The sequence below is a fragment of the Parasteatoda tepidariorum genome, chromosome 6 (genome assembly GCF_982258835.1).
Source record: "Parasteatoda tepidariorum strain Cologne lab strain chromosome 6, Ptep-v5.0, whole genome shotgun sequence".
Taxonomy (NCBI): Eukaryota; Metazoa; Arthropoda; class Arachnida; order Araneae; family Theridiidae; genus Parasteatoda; species Parasteatoda tepidariorum.
The window spans coordinates 37,430,285-37,446,603 of NC_141760.1; the positions used below are offsets into that span (position 1 = coordinate 37,430,285).

A 16,319-nucleotide genomic window follows, 5' to 3' on the forward strand; every position below is an offset into this window, starting at 1 on the left:
AAACCGAGTAATTTGAATTAATCATGCGATTGGATCCCTTTGACGATTCCTTGAAGATAGGCGATAAAAAACATTTTGTGCATGCGTAGTATTGCTTATTATAGAAAGATAAACGCCGAAACAAATCACGCACTGTAAATTATATTCCATTTTTCCTAGCTGAATATAATATGAAGAAAAACTACACTTGAACAGTTGGTGTTGAGTGTGAATCAAAATATAGAAGGCTATTCTGAAAATTTCAAAAATAATTTTCAGAAGTTTCTCTAACTTAATGGATTGTATACAATCAAAAGCCAAACTCTCAAAGGTAACAACTATCTACTACGTTTATTTTATCATAATTGAATTTTATGTTTTACAAATGAAATGTTCTGTCTGCAAATTTAACAGAAAAAATACTTTATTAATATGCCTGAAATTTTCTTCTCATTTGTTTCATTATCAGTGACTTGTACAAGCATAAATTAACATCTCGAACTTCCAAAACTTAAATATTTTTTTTTCATTTTATCTGTCAGAATTAGTTATTGAATTTTTGCTTACTGTTTTATTTTGAGCAGATTGCAATCGATGCAATGAAATCAAATTTAAATTGTTTTTAAATGTCTACGGTTATTAAATAGAATTAAGTAGATAAGAAAAAATTCATGCAATTATTATGTTACATATTGTAGTGTTTTCTAAATATTTATCTAATTCAATTTAGAAATTTTGTAAGAATACATTGTTTTACCAATGTATTCTTACAAAATTTGAAGCGTAATCTAAATTTAAAAAAAGGCCAATAAAAAAAGCTCACTGTTCTTCATTAAAAGTGTAGGGGAAAAAATCTTTTTAGATGTGGTCAGACAACTATTTATTCAAGTTATAAACTTTCTACCCCTTTTTTATTGCTCCCCTCAATAAACACGAAATATAGTCTAAATCAGGGGTTTCCAACTTGCATGTGGCCGGGGGCCGCAATTAAAAACACCAGTCAAATGGCTGCCCGCAACTTTATCAAAATTTTATATAGGACTCTTATGTTTGAAGGAACATTAAATATTACTGTCAGATTTTTAATTTTAAAAAGCAAAATAACAAGCATTACAAATAATGCTTGTTACGTATCATTTCGAATCTTCTCTTAATCATAAACTTAGTGACAAGATTTTTTTTTTCTTTTAAATTTTATTCTGATTAATAAATTAACATTTTTTAGACTTTTTAGGAATTATAGCAACAACAACAAAGAATTCTCGAGCATCTGAAATTAATTTTGTTTCTTTTCCGCTCATGCGATATTCAATTCAAGGAGTTTAATTAAAACATAATATTCAATAACTCTTTTATGCGTTTTAAGATTTACAAATGCAAATAATTTCGTCCAAAATGAGTGGTATCAAAAAAGTAATGAGAGAATTTCTTCGAGAAAATTTCTGATACACACATGCTAAATTATATTCACAAAATACAAAAAAAAACGATATAAAAAAGAGCAACATACACGATTGATTTTGTATTTGAATAAATATTTTCCTGGATGCAAAACCCGGGAAATAATTTTTTTTCGCACCGTTGGTATGTTAAATTTCTCAAAAAGGAAGAAATTAGGTTTTTTAAAACGAAAGAAAAGTATTTTAAACCCATATAGATTTTTAACGAAAATTATCCTAAAAAAACGACAATTAATATATTTCAGTTCGCGGGCCGCCAGTTGATAACCACTGGTCTAAATTCATGTTAGACTTCAATCTAAATCTTTAACTTGATTTCCAGCTTTTTCCTTATTATATCCGTAATATTCTTTTTTTTATAGAGAAACGGGCCTGTTTAGCGTTAAAGATCAAGATTTTTTTTCTTCTTTATAGTTATTTCTTACAAGAGTATCATTAGAACAAAGATTGTAAATAATTACCTATGTAACATTAAATATTGTTGTCTGTAAATTTTCTTTACGCGTGTATACACTTATTTTCACAAAGCAAATTAAATCATTAATTTTTTTCAACCAGCCGAACGGACTGTGTAAGGGGCAGAGGGAACTGGCCTTGCATCAGAAAGGTTCTGGGTTCGAATCCCAGGCAAGGCATGGATGTTCTTTCACTATCTGTACTATCTGTCCTCACTGTGGTAGCAACGCTGACCTACCTAATATGGTGCTCCTGGAAAAGTGGCCTACAAATCTGCATTACAAATGCCTGAATTGACGAAATGTTAACGCAAATGGGCATTGGAAATAAGAAAAAAAAAATTTCTTTTTAGCCATTATTTTTTTATTCACTAACTTGATTTTATTATGGTTTATTTAAATAGCAGTTTTAAAGTTTAGGAGTTTGTTATGCATGCCATTGTTCGTTTGTTTATTACAAGGTCTTACACAACAATCGCCCTAAATACATTTATGTACTACTTATCGAAAATGAAGTAAATTATAATTAATGGGTTAAAAAATCATATTTAATCAGCTAAAAAATGCGTTATCAAAATTGTCGAATCGTTAATAAGGAAGTAGGATCGAAAAACATTCAAAATTAGTTGAAAACCATTGTCTAATGAAATTTGAAAGTGACTACAATAATATATAATAATTGTCTTTCGAAAGTTTTACTTCTTCTTCAAAAACCAAATAAGTTTTTAAGTTTTGAGTCGTGAGTTCCTCAATATTGATTGATTAGATTTCGATAGCTTTTTATGATACAAATTTTAATTTGCAACTCCCATAATATGCATATTATTTTCAATTCATTTTTAACAAGGCTTCTTAAATATTTATTAAAGGAGATAACCACGACTCTGTACTTCACTTCATCTTTAACTCTGTACTTCAGATACATGTTTTCTAAATTCAGGATTTCTCATCCTTCACAACGACATAAAGCATTAAATCAAAAAGAAATGCTAACTACAAAACAAAAATGAGTATTATTATCAAGAAAATCACGAAAACAGCTGGATGTACAGATAAATTTTTAAAAGTCCCATTGTCAGGGTAAATTAAAATATCAATTCTCCATTGACATCATACATCAACTGCAGAGTCTTTAAAAACGCTAAGAATTAATGATGAGGTAATATTTTTTTAATGCTTATAAACTGCTTTAATTTCTGTGTACCAACATATACGCTTACATAAAAATTTTTGCAGGCGCATGAAACGTTTTTTCTGTACTTTTCTGATGGTATGTCACCAATTCGCTTCCATGAAAACAAGTTTTTATTGGAAGATAATTTTACAGCTTTAGCTAACTCCTCCATTAATCCAATTCAAAATCAAATATATTATTTATATAAAATTTGGAACGGACTTGGAAAATTCAGTTTAATCCTTACAAAAAGCAAGCTATAAGAAAAAATTTCACTTTATGAATTTAATGGTGTGCTTTATTTCTAATATTCTTTAGTATAATTTCTTTTAATATTGTGTCCATATTGCGTAATTTTATTGATAAACACTTAAAATGAAAGAAAATATTTTTATTTGAAACATGTATCCCAAAATAAAATTTAAATGCTTGAATCAACTTTCAACATATTTCTATATTAATAAAATCTTTTTATTAAAGTCTTTAAATAAATCATTTTTCTTAATTTTTGTGTAGTTTTAGATGGACATTCTACCTTGCTTATAATCATTATTAAAATAGAAAGGTACATAAATCGTTATCTCCTCTGAAACTGATAGATATCAATTAACGTTTTAAATTTTGTCCAGTTTATATTATTAAAGTTCCTACAAAAATTAGAATGTTGAATGAGCTTACTCATAGTATAAAAACTGATAATATAATAACTATACAATGCAAAACTATCGTTAAATTTTAGCTCTTTTAATAAAATATAAAATGACTTAGGCAGATAGTTTAATTTCTTTTAAATTCTCATATTTATCCATAACTTGTTATCTTAAATGTTTACTAAGTATTCAAAAGCAGCTATTTAAAAAAAAAACTATTAATCTTTGTAAGGGACTGGTATTTTTTTATTTTCAACTGAATCATACTTAGGGCTGCAAGTTTGTCGCGGGGAAAATTTGAAAATTGCACAAATTCTAAACATAAAAAAATTTATTATATAAATTATGCAAAAGACAGAAATTGCGCAAATAATAAAAAAAGCTTAAAAATACACAACGTGGTATTTCTTTGAACTTCTAGCAATATTAATATTCTTACTTAAATGAACAGAATTTTGGTACAAAGTATTGTACATTGTCAGATCTCACTTATCCTTCGTCTTTTATCACTTAATACATTTTTATACTTAGAAAACGATCTTTCTGCGTCAACGCTGTTTTTAGGCACCGACAAACTTCGAATTGTCGCTTTTGCCAATTTTGGAGCGTTTGGTCTTTGATTTCCAAAACTCGATCAATTTTCCTTCACGAACGCGCAATTCCTTGACCGTTGCTTTGTAAGAAGTAATTGCTGTGAAAACTCAAACATTCTACTAGTCCCCCCCCCCCTCCTTCATCTAAGAAACTGATCCATATTTAAGAAATCACAAGAAGTCGCCTAGGAAAAATTAATTGGATATGTAGAAAGGCAGTAGAAATTTCATTGCCCAGAGCAATCGCATGTATAACAATTTTTCTGTTAAACATTTGATTTATAACATTTTCCTTCTTTTGTGATTCCAATTTCTTTTGTACTCTTACTGACTTCAGGAAGGTAATTACCATCGCTAAGTGTAGAAAGACCACCTTAGCTGACGAGATTGTCAAGATCTCTTATCTCTGAACTATTTTGCTATTGATTCACTCCCCTAAATATCTAATCAATTTTACATGTTCAATTTAAGGTTCAGGAAAATAAAAAATTCTGTTTAATAAAAATAATAAATAAAAAATGAAAAAAAAAATCAAATTTTAAGCAATTTTCGCGCAAGTCAAGACATATTGAGAAATTCGCGGATTTTAGGAAAAAAGATGACAATTTCGCGGAAATTCGCGCCGCGACAAACCTGCAGATACTTAATTCCCCTCTTTTGCAATATAACAAAACAATAGATTTTTTTAAGTATTTTTAAAATTATTTTTTGGCAATATTATAACTTATTTGATATATTATTTAAAAACATTAGTTTTATTCGAATTTTTGTATGCAGGCACAAGGAGATGTATGGTCAATTTTGCTTGTTACACTTGTGACAAAGTGTCATCATCTCCATCAAAGGAAATGACATTTCTAGGTTCAACGGCAAGCTTCCTTCTTCAACTGTATGTAACCATTGCATCAAGCTATATTACTCCCAATTTAATTTTAAAAGTTTCTAAATATACCACCGTGTAAAATAAATACTCAACATCAGTGAACTTGCCAAAATATATATAAACTTGATAAAAATCATATTTAAAATTATCTCATCGTTCCCATATACGGTTTAATTTAGTTGTGAGAGGTGAGGCCTTTAAAAAAAAAGAATTAATTGGACAGGCATGTTTTTCAAATGCTAGCAATTACTAAAGACAAGTTGTCATTAAGAAGAAACGCAAAAGTTGTCATTAAGAAGGAAAAAAAATTCACTTTGTATGTATGTTTTTTTAATGCTTAATTTTGACTCTAAAAGATGCTTAAATGAAAGAAAAAAAAGGATTAAATTTAAGTATTTTATACGGAACTATGCATTGTACATTTATATATCTTGTATTACAATATTAGCTATCTGTATAATATAATTGTACATTAGTTGTTTTTATTACAACTTTAGTTATTTTTCAACCTTAATTATTAGTTCTAAATTTTTATATTTGTAAATAAATGTTACTTATTTAATGATAACAACTTGCATTTTACATTAATTTTAATATAATCCATTAAACGTGATACTGTGGCAATTTTTAAGAACTTTTTAAGAAGCAAAATTATTTTTAAACAAAAGTTTAATATCCATATTATAAACAATACAGTATTGTACGTTTACTGTAAAACAATTTCTCATTTTAAAGTCAACTTCAGTTTTTGCTCAAGGTTACTGTTTTCGAAATATCGTAACTCACTGAGTTTTCTTTCTATGTGATGTCATTGCGCCATGTCGCCAAATAGGTAAGATCGCATGATGATTTCATTTTACGCCACGCGAGCGGAATTGGAGGTCGCTATGACCTCCTAAAGATTTTCCCTGTTCCGCAAATTTTAATAACATTAATTAATATTATTAAGAACTTTTCGTCGATAGAAATTACGTGCCCATTAAATTGGTGGGAGGCTTACGAAATCCCTGCGCTGATACGAGAAAAAAACGTAAAGATTAATTCAAATTGCGAACCTTCAATCGTAATTTTATGATAATAATGTTTCTTTCATTTGTTTACACATGATGAATTTATTTTATTTATTGACTAAAAAATTAAGCATAAAGCGCAGGGAAAGAATCATAGTAAAATTACCACACTGAATGGAAATGACATTTTTGGTTTAAAAAAAAAATTCTGTTGAATAAAACAAAAATATACTGTGTTTAAACCAAGCATTTGGTAATTTTTTCGTTCATATGGTAACGGTTTACCGGAAATTATGGTTTTCAAAATTATAGTTCTTGTTACCACACATTTAGAAAAAAATATAAAACTGAAAAGTAAATTTAACCGAATAAATGGTTTTTATGCCACGCTCTTCTAAGGTATCATTATAAAATTACCAAATTTACTATTACTATATACTATTTACTATATACTTTACTACATACTCTTATGTAATTTTATTGAAATTAACAAATTTTATCACATATTAAAAAATACAATTTATTGCTAATTTTATCTAACTTGTTACAAAAGCGCTTCGGTAAGGAATAATGACTTTTCTGATGTTATCATAGAACCAGAAAACCGATTAACTTCATGATTGTCAGGTAGTTTTGGTCATATATCTCGTTTCCTATATTTGGATCTACTTTAATATTTTTCACTCTTTCAAATTTAACAAATAAATTAATTTTAAATAAGTTCAGCAATTTTTTTATTTGCAAGAAATTTTCGATTATTTTTTTTTTCAAATTTTTTACCACCTGAAACTAAATTTTCTTTTAAAAGCACGATTCTCTGAATATCTATTTCATTCCTATCCGGTATTAGACAAGATATGCCAAATACTTGCCTAATACCGGAATCGCAGCGACACGGAGACATTATCGCAGAGCGTTACGGAGTTTTCGCAGAAAGATTTTTCGTTTGAAAATTTTGGTTTTCCTTTTTGTATAATTTCTCAAAAAATATTTTGTTCTTTTCTGCAGAATTTTTTTTCAAAGATGTCTTTCTTGCGCATCAGAAAGGAAAGAAATAATCATGATTTTTCTACTCTCGTTTGAGATTTTTAAAAAAAAATTTGTAATGACTGGCTTTAGCTAGAATTTCAAAATAATACTCTAAAATAAAAAAATTTAGAAATCGCAAGAGTTTGAAAGATAGTTTGCTCTAGAAATGATGTTCTTTCTTTCATTTTTTTTTCTTTAAAGAACTCCATATTTTACATACACTTATTTGAGCATCTCTTTTTTAAAGAGTCCTATTCGCGTGATTCGTGATCTTTATTTTGGAAGTTACTGCACGGATTTTAAGGTTTTCAATTTATCAACGAATCATAATTTAGCTTATTTGCGAATTTTAATTTGTGTAATGATTTACAAAATTCGAAAGAGGAAATAATTAGTACATTTTTCAGGCTACAACATGCGAGAATATCGTATATAGTATTAGAATTTTAAAAAAATATTACTTTTACAACTAAAAATTTTTATACGTTTTTATACTATACTTTCTCCTGTAGACACAGTGTTTCTATTACTTTAAATTAGTAATTGTTATAATTAAAAGTACTTTAAAGCAATATATTAGTGCCAGGCAAGTTTGTAGCAGAAAGCCCGACAAAATTCTGCCACTGGAGGCAAATACTAAATTATTGGTTATTCGATTCATAATACAGTGAGAATTTATGACTCCAGCTGCGATTTAATTTCCTTGTTTGTTTTTATACCAATTATGAAATTGTTTATTATTTATTGACTAGAATAAAAGTAAAAGCATTCCCACAAAAACCTATTGTTTAATAAAAGATTCGTGGATGTAAAGGGTCCGCAATGTGGCAATTGTTTATTGTGGCGTGTTCAGCATGGCAATGTGATCAGCATTGCTCACAAGCAATGCTTCTCAGACAAACTGAACTCGATCTGAAGCAATGTGGACTTCAAGCCAACTCTGGGGATCAAACCCTAGTTCTTGTTCAAACCTAGCAAATGTTCAGTGCCTTACCCATTGGCCAATCGAGGCCCTTTGACTAAAATAACTAAGTATAAAATCTTTAATTTAGCGATATATTGATGGAATAGTAGTATAGTACTTTATTTACGTCGTACTAGAGCTGCACAATGCGCTATTGGCGACGATCTGTGAAACATTCCTGAGAATGATCCGAAGACATGCCATTACAATTTTGATTCTCCAAAGAGGGAATAAATTAACACATTGTGAAAATATTAGCCACAAAATAATTTTTTAAAGAAGCTATTGAATTACATACTTACTAACCCTTTGCGGTCGTGTGTCGACTCTCAGCCACCAACGCTTTTTTACCGTTCCAGTGGTATGTCTGCTCTCAGCGACCACCGCAAAGATGTTAGCCACAGTTTAATGGCAAACTACATATACTCGTATTGCGGCATGTTGTAAATATAAAGAGTAAAGATTGTTCTGTATGTTCAAACAGAAAAATTAACGGCATAAGGCGCCAAACTAATTATTTTTTCGACACATGCTCTTGAAAACCAGAGTTTCACATTTGAGACTGCTTTGAAAAATACCACACGATGGAGAACTATAAAATATAATTTTTACATAAAATTATAGCATATTATTGTGTTACATAAGTCTAAAGTTTAAAAAAGAAGTAATAAATTTTATTTTTCCTTCATAATTATGCATATTATGTATAACTGTTCGTTCAACGAAAATTAATTCCAGCCAACATGATACGCGTGCATAAACTTAATACGACAGCAAAGGGCTAATGATTCGATCAATTTCGAAATTTCATTCGGCAAAATGGGAATTTCCCCCTTCTAAAAATATAAATTTGCGGATCCCGAGTGAACAGCGTGAAATTATGTGGGATTAAGATACCGCCATCTTTGATTTTAAGCAAAATTAATAATTTTCGTTTTTAGAGCTTTTTTTTTTACAAACATTTGATTCTACGGCATGATATTTTTCAAAAAAGAATAAAAAGGAAGGCTTAGCTTTATGAGATTGACAGATGCTATTCTGGCACTTGCTACTTTTTAGAATTTCTGCGAACTTTAATTATTCTATATTAATTAAAACTCTATATTAATTAAAACTCTATATTAATTAAAACTCTATATTAATAGACTAATGCGCTTAGTAATTTCTGACTGGTTATGCTACTTAGCTGCAGTTTCTAGAGATTTTAAAATTTTGGATTTTAGCATTTAATATTACACAAAAATGATATAAAAATATGTGTAGCTTATAATTCAAAATACTTTTTAAGCTTTATTAAAATAAAAAAAAATTATAAAATTTTTAAATAAATAATCTTCGATTAAAGTTTTTTTTGGATAAATGAGTTTAAGAATTATCTGAAATAATCAATTGATTACCTTTGACAGTTCCAGAAAAATGGTGAAAAAGTCAAAATTTGACATTTCTATTACGGCGTCCAAAAGTTAGACCACTCTCCTGCATATGTTATTTGGACCATATTTTCCAGATTGAGGAAACGCCCATATTTTGAGATCCTCAATCCAAATCCATCAAGGAAAAGAAAAGGTATGTTTGTTTAGAGAAAGTATATTTCTATGTATAATTTTGTGGCTTAACTGTACAAATTTGTATTTTAGCATATTTAAGGTTATTTCTTCGAATCATTAAGATTACATTTTAAAACGTAAGAATCCCATCATATCATTAGATAATAGGTTAATAAAGTGCTATCTTTTTTTTGTGCACTGTACAAGTACTTGCGCTACTTTAACATCTCACTCCTGGGCCTGATTATCGCCTAGGCCCAATAGGCTCGTGCCTTGGGCCCACACTTTCTAGGGGGCCTCAAAAATTAGTAAAAAGTCCACAATATTACTTTTTTTAAAAAAACATTACTGAAAGAAACAGTTTTTCTTAAGAGAGGCATTTTTTATTTCAAATTTTCTTTATATTGTGATAAACCAAACTCGTGTAAAGAATGCACTAATCAAATTCGAAAGTACAGCTGAATTTTAATTGGTGCAATTTTTACTCCAACGGCTTAAGCAAATGCAACGAGAATGCATATTCGCAAAGTCTCTTATAAATGATTAGTGTCAACAAGAACTAAAAGCTTGTTCTTAACAAATATGTAAAGCTGTAGAGGGAAGGCTACAATCTTTAAAATAATTCAGCTAATCAGTGACTTTTAGCAAAAATCACTGATTTTAATTGTTTGTGGTCACCAAACTATTTTTATTTTCATACAACATATTTTGCTTTAATATTTAGAAGTGTAAACTTTATCTTAGAAAAATAATCTTCAATTGTCTGCTTTCAAACTTTTTTCGAGTGTTTCTCTTGAATCATGCAGTTTAATAGATTCTTTTTATTGTTAGGACTACTATTCAGAAATTTAATTTCAAAATATTTTGTTAGGGGCCCGGAAAATTTTGTGGGCCTTGGGCCTGAATTAGTTTTGATCGGTCCCTGTCTTACTCTCTTTTACAGGTCCTGCATACTTACACAAAAACTTTCCCGTTTTCTTTTTTCAATTTTTATTTTTAATAAAATTTAACAAACAGTGTTTCGTTAATATTATAAATTTTAATGCAAATAGAATGATCAAAGCATTTGTTTCTTACCTGATAAATTCTATTTCGTTGAAGTTTTGATTTGAACCAGTATCGTTGAAGTGCAGATGATTACATTCTACCCACTTATATTTTTCTATTAGGAATACTCTAATGATATAATACTAAATAAATTTTGTTATATCATTCTTTTAAAAGCATCAATTTAAATAATAATAAAAGACTAATTAGTTTGCTTTTACTGATGATTTGTTTTATTTCATCAACTGCTTATTACGGCGTATATCACTATAAATTTAAATGACTAATATTTTAAAATAGATGGAGATATCGGTAGAATTATGAAGTAATGTGATAAATATAATAGTCAGAAAAAATATTTATCTTACTTTATCTAGATTCTGTGTCTTACTTCGTTAATTGTTCCATGCAAAGAAAATACATTATCTACTTATCAAAAACAAGATAATACTTATCAAGTATTATTATTTATTATTCTACTTATCAAGGCAAGATAATTATATCCAATATATTTATGTTTTATTATCTTAACAAATTTAAAGACACATTTCTTGTTCGTGTTATTAAATACTGAAACGTGTCATTTGTGTTAGTTTTTTTTTTATTACTAATTGTGATGAATCGGAACAACGAAACATTAACCAATGAATCCGTTATAGGTTTATCGATTTTTGTTTCAACCATTCACTTTTGAGAAAGACGAAAAGCATTCTTATTTTGTTTATTTATTCATTTTCAGGTGAATGTATTGCTTAAATTGGTAAAAGAAAAAAGGCTTGTTAAAATTTTTGAAGTCACAAATTACTTCATTTTGCACTATTTTAAAAAATTGTAAGTTTTCTTATATATTTTTGTGTAAAATTTAATTCTTTGGCAATTTTATGAAATGTAAAAAATAGATTATCTACTTATCAAAAGTGAATTATTATTATTTATTATTCTACTTATCAAGACGGGATAATTAAATCCAATATATTTTTGTTTTATTATCTTAACAAATTTAAAGACACAGTTCTTATTCGTGTTAATAAATACTAAAACATGTCATTCGTGTTTTTTTTAAAATTACTAATTGTGGTGAATCGGAACAACGAAACATTAATCAATGAATCCGCCATAGATTAATCGATTTTTGTTTCAACCATTCACTTTTGAGAAAGACGAAAAGCATTCTTATTTTGTTTATTTATTCATTTTCAGGTGACTGTATTGCTTAAATTGGTAGAAGGAAAAAGTCTTGTTAAAATTTTTGAAGTCGCAAATCACTTCATTTTGCACTATTTTAAAAAATTTAAATTTCTCTTACATATTTTTGTGTAAAATTTAATTCTTCGACAACTTTATAAAATGTTAAAAAAATATTTTCTTTAATACTGCATTTTAATGAATTAAATTGTGATTAAAATTAACATCTAAAATAAAATTAAGGAAAATTGTGAAAATAAATTTTAAACCACATTTTGCTAACATTTCCTATTCCTTCACATTCACGAACGTACCTATGTTAAGCAACAGGGCATGTCAGCGATCAGAACGTGAACAACTTTAACGTATCATCCCCTAATCTTATATCATCCCTATGTTCTGAAGCTAATAGAACAGAGTTTCCCAAAGGGTGTTCCGCGGAACCCTTGGGTTCCACGGAAGGGTCACAGTGATTCCAAGAGTTAAGGACTATTTTTTAAAACATTAATGATTTTTGATACCTGTAATTATATTTATAACCAATCGTTATTCATTAAATAGTTTGGTTCTTTTTATGAAATTATTCAATCAAAATGTCAACAAAAAAGATAGTATTATTTTTAAAATTAATAATAAAAATTACACTCAAGCTTTCCAATTCAAAGAAAATAACCTAATTCAACAATAAAGAATTATGTTTCCCTGATCCCAATGTTTATAATAATTTTTTTTAATTTTCATTTCGACTGAAACCATAATTCAGTTTATTTAATTAATTGTTAGAAACTGAATTCACAATTTGACTAGATGCCGCGCCAGACCTATGAATTCTACTGTCTGGCATAACATCGAATTTTAAGACTATTTTTAATGAATATAATTCTTCTCATTAAAAATTAATTAAATTATAATTAATAAAATTTATTTTCATTAAAATTAGAATCATTAAAATCATCATTAAAATTAAAATTTCTCATGAAATTTTTTTTAAATGATTAATAGTGTTTCTCTGGTTAATATGTTTATTTTTCTTTTTATTTTGTTTACTATTTTTTCATTTATATTTTGTTTATAAAATCGGGGTTCCACAAAATGAAGGTAGATTGTTTACGGCACCGTAGCCGTAAATAATTGGGAACCGCTGCAAAATTGAAAATTTTGCGGTAATAATGGATTTTAAGGTTAAAAGTACCGGGGCTCTGAGTGCCCGTACTTTTTAAAGTAATTTGATTCTGATTTTTTTACAGCATAGACATTGTTTTGCAGTGAAGAAAAATATTTGGTTTAGAAAGAAAAATATTCGGTTGTTTCAAAAAACCGAAGAAAAGTAAACTAAAATTAGCATTTTTTCAAATTTCTAAAGCAATGCGTGAAAGAAAAAGAAAATTATTTTTAAAAAAATTTTGTTTCATTCTATTCTTTCTTTACCTCATGTAACTTTTCGGAGTTATATATATTTAGGGAAAAATAAATGTAAAGTTTGATACACAGTAATTTAAAGAATGGCTGACTGTAGGGTCCAAACTTCTCAGTGACTAATAATCAGTGACTCTTCTCATAATGCTACGTAAAAGGGTAAATTAGCAAAATAAATAGCTAATGCCTTAACCTGTTCTTGACAATTTTCAGCAAAAATAAAGTCAGTAATTTATTTTTTACCTAACCCGACGATAGAGCATATTCCCTTGCCCTCGTATGGTGAATATACTAATTTATATATACAGCAATTAATAAAAAAACATACAAATTAAGATATTTTAAGGATAGCTGGAAAAAAACCGAAGACTCTCTATCAACTGTATAGCAAATAAGTTCGAATTAGATCTTATGTTTGCCAAAACTTTTCAAGAAGAGCATTTAAGATTTAAACTTTCCTCGAACTAACTTTCTGAAGCACATTTTCTCACGATTTTAATGCAGAAAAAAACTTTTTTGAGAAAAAAGGAATAAAATTCTATAAATAAAATCTATAAAATTCGAAATCGTATTCAATTTCTTATGGAGTAAAAAAAAGATGTAGAGACATTACTTTACACAATTATTCTACACAATTTGGTTGCAAAATTCGAAAAAAAAATACAAATGAACATTAGAACAGAACGCTTTTCCAAATAACACCAATAAACAACACCTTCGTAATTAATATTGATTTCAAGTTTTTTTTTTAAAATCAATTTTGTGAAAGGTACTAACGTCCATAAAGGTTCATTGGACTGAAAAAAATGGCAAATTATAACGCAATGGTAAATTATTGTTATTATCTTTATTTTTTTATTTTAATTATAACAATTTTAGTTTTTAGAAATACGACCGAATCTTTACTAAAACTTATAAGTTTTTTTTCTTTAAAATTATGTTCTAACTTAGTTAATCGACCTTTATTTACCATTTCTTATAGCATTAGTTTTCATTATATAAAAACCTAAACAGAATAAACAAAGGCGCTTACCTTTCATCCCCTATATATACAGATTTTTTTATTGTTTATACTTGTATTTATAAATATACTTACATATACAAAACGTTTTACTGACATTTCATTGTTCAACTTATCTACCAGAACAAAGACTGTTCCGATGATAAAAATTTTTGCAATTAGATAGCATGAGTTGGCAAGGTCAAATTTTATTGTAATCACCTTTACAGGTTTTGAAAAAGAATAATAAAGATAAAATTCTCACTATTTGAGGATTAATATGTATTCAACACTATCAAGTTAGATGAACAGTTTACCTGAATTTTCATAATCTTGACATTTTTTTTCTCTCCAGAATTTTGCTTGTCATTTTTGCCTGTGTTTTAGGGTATTAGAAATGACAGATGCGGATTACGAAGTAGTGTGCTCAAAAATTGACGAAGAAAAAGGATATCTGAACTCAGTTAGTCAGGATATTTGGAAATTACCAGAGCTAGCGTATAAAGAAGTACATGCACACGCTCTTTTAACTTGTGCTTTGAAACGCCATGGATTTAAAGTTCAAAAACATTATTATATGCAGACCGCCTTTAGGGCAGAGTTCTCCACAAACTCTGGTAAGGCATCCAACTTTCCATTAACCTCTTATAAGAAATGTAATTTTCATAAGAAAACTAATTCTAGTTTTCTCACATGCACTCGTAAAATATTTTTTATACTACTCTCATTACAGCTGGTGAGGCATTTAATGTCCATTTTATTTCCAATGTTGCCTTCGTTGATAACATACCTTTAGATTGGTATATAAGTGGTATATAGTCAAAGAGATTTCCCTGAGATCCCTGCAACATTGCACGCCAATGCCACGACTTAAAATATTAAGTTCATAAGTAGCTGTGAGTGAACCGAAGAAAGATTACTATGCCCCTGATTCAAAATATTCGAATAATTTAAAATTTTGTCATTAGAAAGTCCTTTTTTTAATTTATTAAATTTAAATTATAAATTTAGCTAGTCAAATCAACACATTTCACAGTATTTTTAAACATTGAAAAAATCAAAATAAAGCATTAATTAACGACACAGTTTATTTCTGAAAAAAAAATCTAAATATTAGATTAAAATTTTATGTGGTTTAAAATATTAGATATTATAATATTATATTTCATTATAAGCACTAAAATTAAATTATAAATCCTGAAAATGTTACTTAGTATTTTGTAGTATTGCATTTAACTTTGATATTGTTTTTATATTATACTACTTGCAATTATGACAAGCCTATTTTAAAGCAGAGAGGTGCGCTTCTTCTTGTTTTCAAGTGGCGCCATCTACGGCCAAGAATTCGACTTCTGCCACACGCATATGTCACACCCCGTTTTACAGGGAGGACTCATTCACACGCCATCCATCCATCGTAACTTTGGCTTGTACCAGAGCACGATTAATCTCCGTTCAAGTACCGATTGATTTGTTATGGGAACTTGGAGTACTTTGTGACCTCGAAATATTTAGGATGGACCAGTCACCATTTCTTACACGGGGATCGAACTGGCGACCTCTTGGATATTTACCTGACGCCCTCCTTATAACACAGGCTATTCAGGCCTTTAACTTTAATAACTACTGTTTATAAGCGATATTCCATAGAATAAACAAGTTTTTAGCTTTTTTAATGGGGAATTGTAAGTAAAAAACGACAAATATTTACTACAACAAGCAAAGCTGCACTAGTGAAAAACATTATTCCACTTATGTGGGAAGCATTATCCTACTTATGTGTGAAAAGCATTATATGCTTATGTGGACAAAAAAGACTGCAAAAACTTGTTTATTCCATGCAAGATCGTTGATATGTTGTGCTGATAACTAAAGGAGATATTGCGAAATACTAAGCTTTTTTTCTCCACTTATAATTAAATTCAAG

The 16,319-nt window shown here is 28.4% G+C and overlaps 2 protein-coding genes across 16 annotated transcripts in view; one reads left to right on the forward strand and one right to left on the reverse strand.

Annotated features, from left to right (window-relative positions):
• Positions 1-16,319, reverse strand: part of LOC107444027 (xaa-Arg dipeptidase) — a 33,236-nt gene that overhangs the window by 12,645 nt on the left and 4,272 nt on the right. The window contains exons 1-2 of one of the 13 annotated variants that reach the window (XM_087165654.1): positions 14,426-14,515; positions 10,822-10,906 (exon numbers count right to left, since the gene is read on the reverse strand). The exons of 1 other annotated variant lie outside the window; for it this stretch is intronic. Coding sequence is in view for 3 of the 12 variants with exons in the window: in XM_071178822.2 (XP_071034923.2) it covers positions 10,822-10,906; positions 14,426-14,432 (92 nt within the window). In the remaining 9 variants the exon portion in view is untranslated. Of the gene's footprint in view, positions 1-2,133; positions 2,211-10,821; positions 10,930-14,425; positions 14,552-16,319 lie in introns of those variants that run through there. 11 more of the 13 variants (XM_071178822.2, XM_071178823.2, XM_087165659.1 and 8 more) reach the window with 11 other exon arrangements.
• Positions 1-16,319, forward strand: part of LOC107444049 (xaa-Arg dipeptidase) — a 26,327-nt gene continuing 10,008 nt past the window's right edge. Inside the window, exons 1-5 of one of the 3 annotated variants that reach the window (XM_087165665.1) lie at positions 187-310; positions 5,089-5,200; positions 9,604-9,763; positions 11,531-11,622; positions 14,780-15,009. In XM_087165665.1, coding sequence (XP_087021791.1) covers positions 14,790-15,009 — 220 coding nt within the window. In that variant the 5' untranslated portion in view covers positions 187-310; positions 5,089-5,200; positions 9,604-9,763; positions 11,531-11,622; positions 14,780-14,789. Of the gene's footprint in view, positions 311-5,088; positions 5,201-9,603; positions 9,764-11,530; positions 11,623-14,779; positions 15,010-16,319 lie in introns of all 3 variants that reach the window. The other 2 variants (XM_087165664.1, XM_043045335.3) reach the window with 2 other exon arrangements.